Source organism: Aphidius gifuensis, linkage group LG1 (genome assembly GCF_014905175.1).
Source record: "Aphidius gifuensis isolate YNYX2018 linkage group LG1, ASM1490517v1, whole genome shotgun sequence".
Classification (NCBI taxonomy): domain Eukaryota; kingdom Metazoa; phylum Arthropoda; class Insecta; order Hymenoptera; family Braconidae; genus Aphidius; species Aphidius gifuensis.
This window is the reverse complement of record NC_057788.1, coordinates 20,472,047-20,486,303: the sequence shown is the minus strand read 5'-3', so window position 1 is coordinate 20,486,303 and position 14,257 is coordinate 20,472,047. Positions and strand designations below refer to the sequence as shown.

Sequence of the window (14,257 nt, the reverse complement as noted above, 5' to 3'; positions counted from 1 at the left end):
AAAATCAAATAAAAAAAAGTACGCATTTCATAGAATACTTTAAAGGTATAAATGTTAAAAAAATTCAATTTGAAATAATAATAACATTGAGCCATTACAATACGATGATAAATTAATTTATTTTTAAATTAATTAATTTTTGATTCATGCAACATGTCTTTTAGCTTCTCAAAAAAGGTCTTATGTTTTTTGCTTAAGAAATTATTTATTTAAATTATATATAATTAATTCTGGATCAAAGATTTCTTACGAAAAATGGCTTTTTTCAAAGACCATTATTAAAAAGCCAAAAAAAAATAAGGCCATTTTTTGAGGCCATTTTTCCGATGTACAGATTTAGATCGTCTTTTTTTCTATAACTATATTTCACCATGTTGCCATGGTATTTTCGGCGATCTAATAGAAAATAATTTATCGTGATACAAAACGTCCAGTGTTTTATCAAGCAAATGAGTCACCCAATCAAAAAATAATTTACCGTGATCCATATGTTGCTTTAGAACCTGTAAGTAAATTATTTTTACATTTTGATCCATCAAACGAGGGCGAGGTTTTACTTGAACTTCGTATCATTGCTAACAACAATAATGATGATGTTAAAAAAAAAACAAATATAGTCTTATAAAAATGTATCGAATTATTAATATGTATGAAATAAAATTTATTATTAAATGACACTGATAAAACTAACATTACAAAAATAATTGTTTCATAAATAACTATATAGTTATAGCTTTATATAAATAAGTATTTCTGTTGTGGTCTTTTAGATTTTTTTTTAGTCGGAGTTCATCTGATCATCAGGTCCGAAAACATGAACTTTCTTGGTTGGATTCATTGGACAATTTTTTGGACAAGAAAAAGCATCACTAAATTCCTTCATGTTGCCAAGAGCAATATTAACCTTTCGGCCAATTCTAAAACTTTCTTCTCCGTCAATTGATGACTTTGGATTTTCAGAAGTACACAAACTCTGCAAATGAATCATATTTTTTCAATCATATAATAATCATCAAAATGATATGTTATTAATTGTTCAATATGAATTAAATTATACACTTACACTTGCATAAGATATAAAAAAAAGTTTTTTATCTTTATACATTGGATAATTTGGCAATGAAATTTCCTCATCTTCTGGTGTTTTATTTTTTTCATAAGCTGCAAAAGCTGCAGGAATTCCAAAGTTGTCTTCTAAATATGATATCTCAATTATCCTTAAAATGATTGCCTATTAGGAATAATGAAATATAATTTTAATCTATTATTATAATATTTTCGTTTTAGAATATAAGGAAATTTACATTTAATATTGTATCATTTGACAATCCATAAGTTGTAGAATTATTATGGAATTGCATTTTAAAAGTATAATATCGTCGTAAAAATTCATTTTTCATATCGTTTGTCATAAAGTCGACATTATCACTTTCCGAAATATAAAAAACTGTATCGATCAAACCGAAAATAGGTCTAATTGATAGACCAACTACAGTTGCGGCTGGTCCATAATTTGATGCTCTGTATAAATTTATTAACTATTAAAAGTCATGTATTCGAATTAAAATTAAGAAAAATATTTCAAATTAAAAAAGTTTAATTACGGAGAAATATTTTCATTAGTAAATTACACTTTTCAACTTGCCATGAAATTAAACTTACTGTGGAACGTTCGGCTGAAATTTTGACAGTAGATGACTCAAAATTGATATAACTAAAATAGAAATCATTTTTATTATAAGCAATTTCATAAGTTATAATATAAAAATCATTTTAACAAAAAAAAATAAAAAAACACTTACCGATCGATCCATCAAAAAAATATAGATTTTTTGCGTCAAGAAGAGGTCTATCATATTGTTGTCTGTAAAAAAGATAAGGGTATACAATCAATTGATAGAAAAGAAAAGAAAAAAAAAAAAATTTATAACTAACAGTAGTCTGTGGCGTTCCAATCGAGAAATCCGTAAAGAATCTTCCATGTAATTATTAGTAAAAATTTTTGGCTAAAATCGATATAAAATGAAAATTATAAATACGAAAAAATTCCAACTAATTAGTTACATAATTATCTGATGATGACAAAATAAAGTTATTGTTCAAAAAATATTCATACATATCCATAAATTTCATCGATGGAATTATTGTTGAAAAATAAATAATAATTATATTGAAATAAATCTGGAATTCTTAGTGATACTGAATTTTTCCATTCAGAAAACATCCATGATGTTTTGTTTACATATTCTTGGCTACTTTCGATTACTTTAGTGATTATATCCTTGCTCTATGTTGACAAAAAAAAAAATATTATTCATTACAGTTTTATAATTATTGGTAAATAAAAATGGATAATTTGACTTACAGAATTTTTATAATTTTCAGGATAATATACTGAAAGAAATTTTAGAACTAGTGCTGATAAAAATGGCAGACTTCTGATGCAACGTTCCTCACTAATGTGAAATGAAAAAAAAAAAAATTAAACAAATGCTTAAATGAATTTATAAACAAATGATTTTCAAACCGATTAAGAAATAATCCTAGAGTTTCTTTGCCAATGTTGTTGAGCTCATATTCAATATCATACATTCTTGTTGGCATAAATTTTAGATATTTATAAACCAAATCCCATATTATAAAATTTTCTAAAATGGAAAATGATATATTATAAAATTAATTATCATCATTTAAATAGAAAATTAATCTTTTCAGTATTTAATATTTTTTATAAAGTAATATTTCCTATTTTTTTGATGATGTAATACGTACGTAGTGTATCTGGTTTAGTATTGTCAAATAATACAATCAAGTTTTCCAATATTTCAATGTTTTCTACGGCGAATTCAGTATCTACATTTTCCTTTGATGAAAACGGAGGAAAAGGATTCAAGTAACAAAAACGGAGCGCCTGTCAAAAATAATAAACCGACAATTATTAAAATGTAAAAAAAAAAAAAGAGATTATAATGATTTAATAGAAAAAATAGTAGTGAATATACATGAGAATTATTGATTCCAGATAAATGGAGGTCGAACCAATTCTTGAAGTCATCAGAACCTTGAAATAATTCTGGTTTTCCAAGTGATGATTTTTTTTTAACCTTTCAATTTGATAATAATATTGATAGTCAAATTTAACCAAATAATAACTAATGATTTAAAAAAAATTAGTAAATTATCTGACCTCAATTAATTCCAATTGAAAATTAATAATATCATTTGCATCTTGTAGCACTTTTATGGTGTTAAATGGTATATTTCTGTTTATTGAAATTTCTTTGACAACTTTGACAATATTATTGATATATTGTTTTACCTCTGTTGAATTTCTTTCAAATTTTATCAAAATTTTATCCAAGTGATTGTTATAACCTCTACACCAATGAAACTTAAAAAAAAAAAGACAGAATTTTTTGAACATATGAATTGTCGTAAAAAGATTTTTCAAAAATTATAATACGAAAAAAAATCAAATTTAAATATAAATAGATATTTAAAATTAATTTTTATCATTTGTAATAAAATTTTATTTACCACAAATAAATCAATATTTTAAAAAAATAATTCTCATATTTGTGTCGAATAAGCAAAAAAAAAAAAACCTTGCAATTCAAAGTCAGCTAATTGATTAAGTTGTGTTGAATAAATTTTATTTTTGTCAAATTAACATTTTTCGTAAAAAACAAATGAATTCAATTAATTCTTGTTCAAGCCAACAGGTCCATAAGATAAATAACATGAAAATCTTTTTCATATTCTTTATTATCATATGCCATTCATGGAAATGAGTTGACTTTTTACCTTTTTTCTCCATCGAAAGTTAATATTCCAGAAACTTTATACATCTGGATCAAAAATATATGAAGACTATTATTTTTCATTAACACATGCGATGTAAATTCAATAATTGAAGTTATTATCAAATTGAATTTCAATCAAATGTGTTAATGGAAGATATAATACCATTAATGAAAACCGAATTGATAAATGATAACCACGCACCTACACAATATATAATAGATGACAATATAAATGCAAAAAAAAAGTATCAGCAACTTTTTATAATTTTCAAATTAATATTGTAATATAATTTAGATTATTTATAAATAATTTACTTTTTAAAATATTACCTATGGACATTTGACTTGTTAATTTATGTTGTTATTTTTAAAAATTAATTAATAAAATTTATTGTAATAATAAATGAAACTAATCCTTCCTGGCAAAATTTTTCTCCAATATTTCTCCGACTTTTCTTGATAAGAAAACTATCGGAGAAAAGCAGAGAAAATTCTTTACCAGATCTTCTCCATAAAAAATAAATTGCATATTCATGTTTAGTTTAATAAATTGTCATATAAATTTTTTTTTTTAAATTATAATACGAAAAAAATCAAATTTGAGTAAATAGATTTTTGGAATTTATTTTTATCATTTGAAATAAAATTTTATTTACCACAAATAAATCAATATTTCAAAAAAACAATTTTCATATTTATGTCAAATAAGCGTAAAACAAAAAACCTTGAAATTCAAAGTCAGCTTATTAATCTCTTTGTGTTAAATAAATATGTGTTAAATAAATAAAAAAAAAAAAATTCTTATGAAAATCACTTGTTATATTTAATTATAATAAATCAATTTTTCTGAGTATTATCAAAATGAATGAAAAATAATGCCTTACGGAAGTCCCAACGTAGTTGTTTCGTTTGTAATTGTTGATTGTAAAAAACGTGTCAACACCAAAGACTTTTGTTATCACAGGCAAAATAACGCTTGGTATAACTTCAAGAGGTGTTTGATATTTATCACCCAAAATTGGCCATCCACCGATAATCTCAAGACTTTCAATAATATCAAAGCCAGTTTCATCTCGTTGTTCTTCAAAAAACAAAAACATATTTGATAATATTTTTAAAATTTATAATTAGTACTTTTTTTAAATTAAAAAAAAATTTGTTTAATTATTAATTCCTACTTGTATCCATGCAATTTTTATAAATATGCTTCATTGATTTTAACGATAGACTGTCACTTGATTCATCCGGTGAGTTTAAAATTTCTAAAATTAATTAATTAATATTTAACATTTGTTTATCTACCAGAAATAATTTAATTAATATTCATTATTTATACTCACTAGCAAATATATTCATCATTTTATGCTCGTAGACATTTGCAGGTGTCCAAGATTTATAATAACGAGGTGCTGGATTTTTTTTCATCCATCCACCACATGAAAATGCATAGAAATTATCACATGGATCAATGGTGACATCTAAACTTTCTTCAATCTCTCGTGCTATATTTTTATCAATCGAAATATATTTTTTACAAGTTCCAGTATGTTGCAGATTTTATATATTATTTATAAAGCGTTGGAAAAAAATTAAAAATTATTTTTACCTCGTTGTTTCCAGCAATCATCAGATTTACATGGACCATCATTCCAAAGAGCATTTGCAATACCAATTGAGACTAATCTTTTTTTAAAAAAAGAAGCTATACAGTTTTGCTAAATCTTTTTTTTATCAACGCTGGTTTGGAAATTGAAAACTTTCCTTGTTTTTATACATACTTACGCATCAATAATAATCTTCGACTTTTCAATTCTGTCATCTTGAATTTTCACTTTCAAACAGATTTTATACAGTAAGTGAATATTGATATCTGGTGGTTAAAAAATGTCAAACTAAAATGTTTAAAAATTAACTGTATGAAATTTATTTTTTTTATTTCGATTCCTAAATATATCACATGGCAGAAATTAAAAAATTTGTCGAATTGCAATTAAAATCAGTCCGTTGTAAAGTCAGCAAGAAAATAATTTTTGCCAAGTAAGTATTAGTTAATACATTTTCTTAAATAACTAGGTCGAAACACATGTTGAAATTATTATTACGAGATTATCTTTGAAAGTACTTGAGTAATATTGAATTTTTAACAATAATATATAATAATAAATTCAAAAAAATAAAAAAAAAAAAAAGCAAACATTTCATATAGAATATTTCAACAGTAAATATTAAAAAAATTTAAATTTGAAATAACTTGAGTCATTGTAATATGATGGTTAATTAATTTATTTTTAAATTAATTAATTTTCAATTTATCCAACATGTATGATAATAATAAATTAAAAAAAATAAATAAATTATTAAATGCAATAATTATTTATTTTTTTTTCCATATATACTCTTGTCATGATAATTTTTTAAACATTTACAATAGTCATTGAATCATTATGTTTACATGTTACTGTGCTTTTATAATTTTTATGATGATAAATTTTAATTATCTCATGTTATTTCTACTAATGCAAGCTGCAAGGTGTTGCACATTATTTATAATAATTAATAAGTCATTTGTTTATCAACTTAAGAAAATTTTCATATAGAAACCTTCTCTGTGATGTACTAATTTATTTTAAAAAATGAAGATAATCAGTTGAGTAGCTTTTGAGAACAATCGCGACAAAATTTTTGGTTTTCAATTTTATATACCTATATAGAATAGAAGATTATCTAAAAAAATATTTGCTAACAATACTGATGAAAAATAAATAATTCATAATAGTATCTTATAAATAATAAAAAGTAAATATAAAAAAAGAAAACTTAGAAATTTCGATTTAGTATTTTCCTTACCACAAAAAAAAACTTAATAATAATAATAATGATGGTGTTGATATCTTTGCAACTTCTGCAATCGACGATATGAGTCTTTCAAAATACAAGAAAAATATAACTTCTTGTTAGTAAACAATTAGAAATTTATCTAAACCATTTTTTTTTATTAGGAATAAAATTTATACATCAATACCTTGATACACCGTAATTTTTTATACATATATAATTAAGCGATAAACAATTATTTACAGTTGTCATATCACATAACATTTGTAATTAAAAAAAAAAAAAAAAAAAACAATAAATAATTAAGAAAAAAAATTATTATTATTCTAATTTTCTATTTATATTTATATAAAAATTTAAGATATAATTTTCAACAAATTAAAATAATAAAAAATAAAAAAAACCATTGATTATCACTGATCATCATGACTGGCATTATAATTCATTTGATAATATTTTAATTGCAAATATGCTGATGATAAATTTTAATTTTGGAATCTTTAATTCATTAAATTGCACATATACAATATTTAAATAAAGACCTAATGATGCAATCAACAAATACAGATTCACCATCATATAATTTTTCATTTACTTAATTTATTTTATTGTAATTAATTTTTTATCTCTCACTAACTAATTTAAAATTAATCAAATAAAATTTATGATAAAACAACTATATTTTATTTATTATTATTTATATATTTATTATTAATTTATTCAATGATTGTTGGTGACTGTCTTGGTTCTTCTTTCGGTTCTCTTGCGTAATTTGTCAGTTCAAGACCAATCAATTTTCTGAGATCTTTTCCTTTGTTATTTTCATCTTCATCACAATTTTCTTTTTTTGATGAACCACTGACTTCTGAAATATTAAATTACAACAATATGTTCAAGACAACTGATCCATAAGATGAATAACATGAAAACTTTTGTAGATACTTTATCATCATATGCCATACATGAAAACTTTTCACCTTATTTTTTTTTTTTTTTTATGTAAAGTTAACATTCAAGAAACTTTATCTATGCTATCATGGATCAAAAATATATGACGATTATTATTTTCATTTTTCAGTTAATACATGCGATGTATATTCAATAATTAAAGTTATTAACAATATTCAATCGCATGTGTTAATGGGAAATAACCTATTATTGACGTGCGTGAAACTTTATTTATTGTTAGTATTAATGAGTAATTTAACGTAAAATCGTCAATTACAAGCTTAATAATTGCTTACAGATTTAAACAATTATCTGACCTTATAATAATTTATTGGATATATGTATATAATTAAATTTATAATTTGCAAATTATGATGATATATGATAAAAAATTCTATAAAAATAATAAATAATATGTTATTTATTAATAATTTACTTTTTGTAATATTACATATGGACATTTGACTTGTTAATTTATGTTTCTATTTTTGAAAATTAATTATTACAATTTATTAAAATAATAAATTGAACTAATTCTTCCTGGCAAAAAATTTCCTCCGATATTTCTCCGATTTTCTTTGATAAGAAAACTATCGGAGAAAAGCAGAGAGAAATTTTGGTCAGAGATTCACCGTAGAAAAAATAAACTGCATATTCATGATTAATTTAATGAATTGTAGTTCAAAGATTTCTTTAAAAATTATAAAACAAAAAAAATCAAATTTGATATATTGATTTTTGAAATTTAATTTTATCATTTGAAATAAAATTTCATTTACCACAAATAAATCAATATTTCACAAAAATAATTTTCATATTTATGTTGAATAAGCAATAAACAAAAAACCTTGCAATTCAAAGTCAGCTAATTAATTTTGTTTGTGTTGAATAAATTTTATTTTTGTCAAATTAATATTTTTTGTAAAAATCAAATGAATTAATTTATTTGTAGAAAATAAATTATTGAATCTGTGAATAAGACTTTACATGACTTTAAAATAATTTTTAATCAACTTTAAAGTCATTTTTTTAAAGTCGCAAATATAAATTAATCAACTATTTAATTTATTATTTTAATAAATATCATTTGTTATTTCATTATAATAATCAAAATATTAACTAAAATTTTTATATATATAATAAATTTTACCCCTTGTCAATAAGACTCTACATGACTGAAATAATTTTTAAATAAATTCAAAGTTGCTTGAATTCAAATTGTTATTTTCAAAATTTCATGATAATATAACAATAAATAGAACTAACCTTCAGCATCATTTGAATTTCCTTCATTTTCACCAGGTGATTTTCTTCCAACATCTCTAATATCATTATAAGTTTTTGATAAATTTTTCATAATAAAATGTGTACCATGATTATTTTCATCATTCTTCGATGTTGTTGATTCATCACGTGTCAAATCAAGTGGTCGATTATTATACTCTTTCGTTTGTGGCACACTAAATGCCGATGAATGTTTACTCTTAAATGTTAACTGTCGTTCATTTAATTTACGATCCCAAATATGTCCAGATACACGTAAATCAATAAAAAAATGTAACGGATCAATTCCTGGATATGATTGTGGAATTGGATACGGTGGATACCAAAGTGGATTTGGCATAAATTCAGATGGATTTTGTATATTTTGTCCAATATTAAAATTTTTATTAATATTATTATGATCACCAATTGCAGGTATTGTTGGTATTGTTGTTGTTGTTGTATAATTTCTTGTTGAATAATCAATTTTAGTTTTTTGTTCATTATATAATATATCATGATTTAATTTTAAATGTTCATCATTTAATTTACGTTCATTTGTATTATCATCATCAATTTTTATTTTATTATCAAATAAATCATGTTGATTTGTTTGTTCACTACCAAATAAACGTGATGAATCATCATAAAAATTACGTGATTGTTTTGTAAAATCATTACGATTATCATCAACTTGTTTTAATACATCAGATGTTGTATAATTTATTTTACCATCATATATTTGTGTTTTACAATCATTATTATTACATTTATTATTATCAATTGTATCATGATGAAAATATTTATCATTTGTTATATTTAAATTTTGTATATGATGATTTTGATGAAGATTATTATTATTATTACTATTATGATATTTTTCTTTAGTTGTTAATTCAAGTGGACGATCACGTGTATCACGCCATGTACGTTTACGCCGACGGCTTGGTCCTGGTGGTGATGTTGATGCTGCTGATGATAATGATGTTATGCCATTTGTTGTAAATGATGATGATGATGATGATGTTGTTGTTGGTATTGGTGTTGATGTTGATGTTGTTGTATCACTTTTAGCTTGTACAAATGAACGTAACATTTCACTAAAATAAAAACTGTGTGGTGTCATTGGTAGATTGTATAAATACGGTGGTGTTGCTGCTAATAAACGTGATACTAAATCACCACCAGATAATGTTGATGGAGTTTTTAAACTTGATGGATCACCAGTTGTTGTCGTCATCTTAATTAATTTCTGTAATAATTTTATCATAAATACAAAATCATTATTTTTATTTATCAAAATATATAAGTATATTAATTATTAATAGCTTTTATCAAGACGAAATTTATAAATTATTTGCCATCAAATCATTAGTGTTTTACACCAGATATTTTTTCATATGATTTTTATTGTTTTTTTTTTTAAAGAAAATACATTCATGACAGTTGTTCTATTGTTTGAAATTTATTGAGGTAGAATAATAGAGGTTTCTTGATGTTTTGTCTTGGGAATTATTAAGACCATGGTCAAAATTTATAGACTCACTGGATCCGACAGTTAATATACAGACAATGAAATAATCAAATTTAAATGGAAAAAAAAAAAAATATTGATAATGATTTATTTGTCCAACTGTAATTATAAATTTTTAATAAAAAAGTTTAATTGTGTTTCCGAATAGAAAAAAAAAAAAAAAGGATTTCTACTGAAGAAATAAAAAGTGGATAGTAGAGATATATACACAAGTATAAATTTGTTTGTCGTGGAAAAAGGGCATGCAACGAGGCATGGTCTAGATACGAGTTGGTGTATATGTTTTTGATTTCTCTCTTTCTCTTAATGTATATATTTATCTTTGTCTCTCATGGATATAGGGTGTAGATGGGACACAGAGCATCAGTAGTATACTTGGAGTTGTATATAACATTTGATTGTGGTGTGGGGTATTGTTTCGGTCCATTGTTTTCACCAAACAAACGACGTCTACGGATGGCAACCGTCACTGTGATATTATGTTCTATACCCGACAGACAGGATGAACGGGAAATGGACTGCTGTCAGTTTTACACTCACACAGTCAGTATGTATATCTACAATATTTTTTTGATAAATATTGGAAATGAGAAAGGACAATTGGACCACGACAAAGTCAATACATATACTCTTCGTGTATATAAATTTATATACGTTATCCAATTGTCGTTATATGTTTTTGATATTATTTCTATTTTTTTTTTAATTAAAAGATTAATGTTATTTGTTAATTAATTTATATGATGATCCATTTTTTATAATTACAGTATCATCAACGAAAATTTGCCGATTAAAATCTCGCATGAACCAATAAATCCGGGTTAAAATAATGTCACGAAAAAAAAAAAAGCTCGTCGAAAATATGCTACAACAAATATCTCTCCAATAGCAAATTAAAATTAAATAAATTACAAATTTATCTAAAATGTTTGATAATTATCTTGGCAATTATATATAATAATAAATTCAAAAAAATAAAATAAAAAGAGCAAACATTTCATAGAATATTTTAAAGGTAAATATTAAAAAAATTAAATTTAAAATAATAATAACATTGAGTCATTACAATACGATGATTAATTAATTTATTTTTAAATTAATTAATTTCCAATTTATCCAACATGTATGATAATAGTAAATTTAAAAAAATAAATAAATTATTAAATGCAATATTTATTTATTTTTTTTTTTCATATATACTCTTGTCATGAAAATTTTTTTAAACATTTAAAATAGTCATTGAATCATTATGTTTACATGTTACTGTGCTTTTATAATTTTTATAATGATAAATTTTAATTATCCCATGTTATTTCTATACTGATGCAAGCTTCAGAGAAAAATTATCAAATAGAATATTTGATTTCGAAATGATTTATATATTCAGAATATTTATTACCGTTTTTATATAGATTGTTTTAAATAATATTATTATTGCTCATTTTAGTGTTTTCTTCTTCTTGCCTTTTTACATAATATATTCTTGAATATTAAAAATTTTCGGATATATAAATAAATGCGCAAGTTTATGATTCACAAGATAACTCTGGAAAATTGAATTGAGCTTGCATGCCAGTTGGTTCTTTCTATGTATATATTTCTCTTTATTTCTATCTCTTTCTAAATTTCTCCAGCCAACTTTAACTCAACCCACTTTTCCCTCAATTTCAACACTCGGTCTATAGAAAATCTGCATAATCCCGTCACGTCGACAATTCTAATTGGCGGATTGTTTCAATTTCACGTCCTCACCAACTCCCACGTATATTTGCATTTACTCAACTTGTTTATTCAACATTTTTTTTTTCTTCTATTCAAATAGTTGTAAAAAAAAATTGAATGAAAAATAAAAATGTATATTAACGGAGGGAAATATTTTTTTAAAAAAATTATCCTCTAAACGAAAAGAATAATGAAATTATAATTTTGTTTGTATTGTTTTTTTTCTACTTTGTCTGACGAAAAACGCGTCTTACTACTTGTTAAGTTTCTTTTTAAAATTATTATCATCAGTTGTTTCTTTATATATATATATATATATTCTTTTTATACTTCAAGTAAGAATATTAAAAGCTCTTTGAAACTTTAACTGTCAACAATATAAATGTTTTTATGATAGTCGTTTTATTTTGAAATTAAAAAAAAATATAAAAATATCAAAGTACAAAAAAAAAAAAGAATAAACAAAATGAGAATGTCAGAAACAGCTTGATGGGGTGAGTTTTTATATGTATATATATCTAGTGCAACTTTTGTGTGTTGAACTCACCAAAGATCATGTGTTCTTTTACAGTCAACCAACAACTACTAAAACAAAAAAAAAACAACATGAAAACAAGTAAAATAAATAAAATAAAAAAATAATTATAATAAATTTATAAACATATGTTATAAGTATGTATTGATGTTGTTAGAAAGGTCAGTAAATTTTGGGTTAATCTTATTCCCCTTATGTACACCTCATAAAATTCAAATAAAACTTTTCATGAAAACCAATTCAAACATAACTTTCAAAATGACCCAGTTTGACCCTGAACTTTATCCGTATTAAAACTTTTCCAAAAATTCTATAAAATTAACACAATTCTATTTCAATAATATACTTATTATTAAAATAAAAAAATTGATAAAATTAATTTTTTTAAAAATACCAACACTTTTAAAAATTGAATAAAAAACACTTACTTTTTATAGAAAAAAATATGTATTAAATCACCACTCACCACGTGCTTCACTTATTTCTTCACGCGATAAAAATTACATTTATTTAAACAGAGAAAGAAAAGAAAAAAAAAAAACTTTATATATTTATATAAATAAATTGAACGAGAAAATAAAAACACGTTAAAATAAAAATTTTGTTATCTTGTTGATAGTTGAGAACGAAGTGACAGAATATGTTGTAGAGCATGCGTTCAACCCCCGTTAGTAAATGAGATAATAATCGTAGCAAGGGTAGTGAGTCTCTGTGGTTTGTGGTGGTGATTGTGATGTTGATGGTAGAAGTGGTGGTGGTGATGATGATGATGATGGTATATAGTGGGTTGACGATGAAGCTACAACTCTAGAAATCAGAGTGTGACAGAGTTAAAACAGTGACAAGAGTAAGGGAATAGAAAAAATAAATAAAAAAAAAAAAAAAAGGAAAACCACCCAACCACCCACTCATCACATTGTGAGTAAAAGCACAGATGTGTACATATACTAAACTATCATCCCCCACTTTATCTTCCCACTCTTTAAACTCTCATCCATGACAAGGGGATTGTTGAGATGAGGGGGTTAAAATGAGACAGAATAGTTTTTGAGATGATCTGGCCAATCTGCGCATCATTTTCCCCTCTATCTAAAAATTTTGTAGAATCGCAATCGGTGAGTAAAGGGAGAAAATTTTGCCTCTGGCACCCTGTTCAACATTATATACCCCACTCATCCCCTTAACAACCCCTGTTGAATACCACATTTCGTGGTGAGCCTAAATGTGGGCGGAAAAAAAAATGTATAGAATATGCTTTCAACAGTAAAAAATAAAAATCCTTTTTTTTTTTATTTTTATTTTCTTCTTTTATTTCTCTGCATGCGGAATTTCTTCTTTACATTTTTTGTTTTTTTATATTTGTTTTTAGTGGTATTTTTATTTATTTTTAATTTTTTCTTTTTTAAGAGGGAGAGAGAGCTTTGAATACCTTCCTCCTGGATGCATTGCGTTTGTTTATAAAAAAAAATTTTTTAAATGTTATTTAGATATTTCAAATGAAGTTATAAAATATATTTTGAAGTTTTTATTATTTTTGTTATTAAATTTTATTTGAAATGACGGAGAAATAATTTTTAATGAAATTTGGTATAACGGTGACGTTATTGGCACCGTATA

General features: G+C 23.9%; 2 protein-coding genes across 4 annotated transcripts; both read right to left on the bottom strand.

The window, feature by feature from the left end:
• Positions 1–1,051: 1,051 nt before the first annotated feature.
• On the bottom strand, positions 1,052–5,622 carry LOC122860455 (endothelin-converting enzyme 1-like). The gene is made up of 15 exons (XM_044164279.1): positions 5,586–5,622; positions 5,410–5,481; positions 5,144–5,305; positions 4,737–4,884; positions 3,188–3,332; positions 3,003–3,104; positions 2,773–2,911; positions 2,528–2,648; positions 2,366–2,456; positions 2,117–2,287; positions 1,936–2,006; positions 1,803–1,864; positions 1,663–1,714; positions 1,305–1,521; positions 1,052–1,231 (listed from the first exon to the last, which is right to left on the bottom strand). Exons 1-15 carry the CDS (start codon positions 5,620–5,622, stop codon positions 1,052–1,054), a joined length of 1,770 nt encoding a protein of 589 aa, XP_044020214.1.
• Positions 5,623–6,068: 446 nt separating this feature from the next.
• Positions 6,069–13,438, bottom strand: LOC122851189 (probable cyclin-dependent serine/threonine-protein kinase DDB_G0292550). Of its 3 annotated transcripts, XM_044150285.1 has the most exons (4): positions 13,069–13,438; positions 12,653–12,690; positions 8,853–10,101; positions 6,069–7,503 (listed from the first exon to the last, which is right to left on the bottom strand). In XM_044150285.1, exons 3-4 carry the CDS (start codon positions 10,087–10,089, stop codon positions 7,355–7,357), a joined length of 1,386 nt encoding a protein of 461 aa, XP_044006220.1. In that variant the 5' UTR covers positions 10,090–10,101; positions 12,653–12,690; positions 13,069–13,438; the 3' UTR covers positions 6,069–7,354. The 3 variants fall into 3 exon arrangements, with proteins under 3 accessions (XP_044006220.1, XP_044006204.1, XP_044006212.1); XM_044150269.1 differs by lacking the exon at positions 12,653–12,690 and having other exon boundaries at positions 6,687–7,503; XM_044150277.1 differs by lacking the exon at positions 12,653–12,690 and having other exon boundaries at positions 6,687–7,503; positions 13,107–13,438.
• Between the last annotated feature and the right edge of the window lie 819 nt (positions 13,439–14,257).

Bases quoted from the DNA above. Each gene is read 5' to 3' on its own strand.
- LOC122860455 (XM_044164279.1), bottom strand. From the start codon at position 5,622: ATGACAGAATTGAAAAGTCGAAGATTATTATTGATGC. The intron at 5,306-5,409 runs GTAAAAATAATT...ATAAAAATATAG, and splicing joins TGATTGCTGGAAACAACGAG to CACGAGAGATTGAAGAAAGT. The intron at 2,457-2,527 runs GTTTGAAAATCA...ATTTCACATTAG, and splicing joins CTAGGATTATTTCTTAATCG to TGAGGAACGTTGCATCAGAA.
- LOC122851189 (XM_044150285.1), bottom strand. From the start codon at position 10,089: ATGACGACAACAACTGGTGATCCATCAAGTTTAAAAACTCCATCAACA. The intron at 7,504-8,852 runs GTTAGTTCTATT...TTAATATTTCAG, and splicing joins AAATTCAAATGATGCTGAAG to AAGTCAGTGGTTCATCAAAA.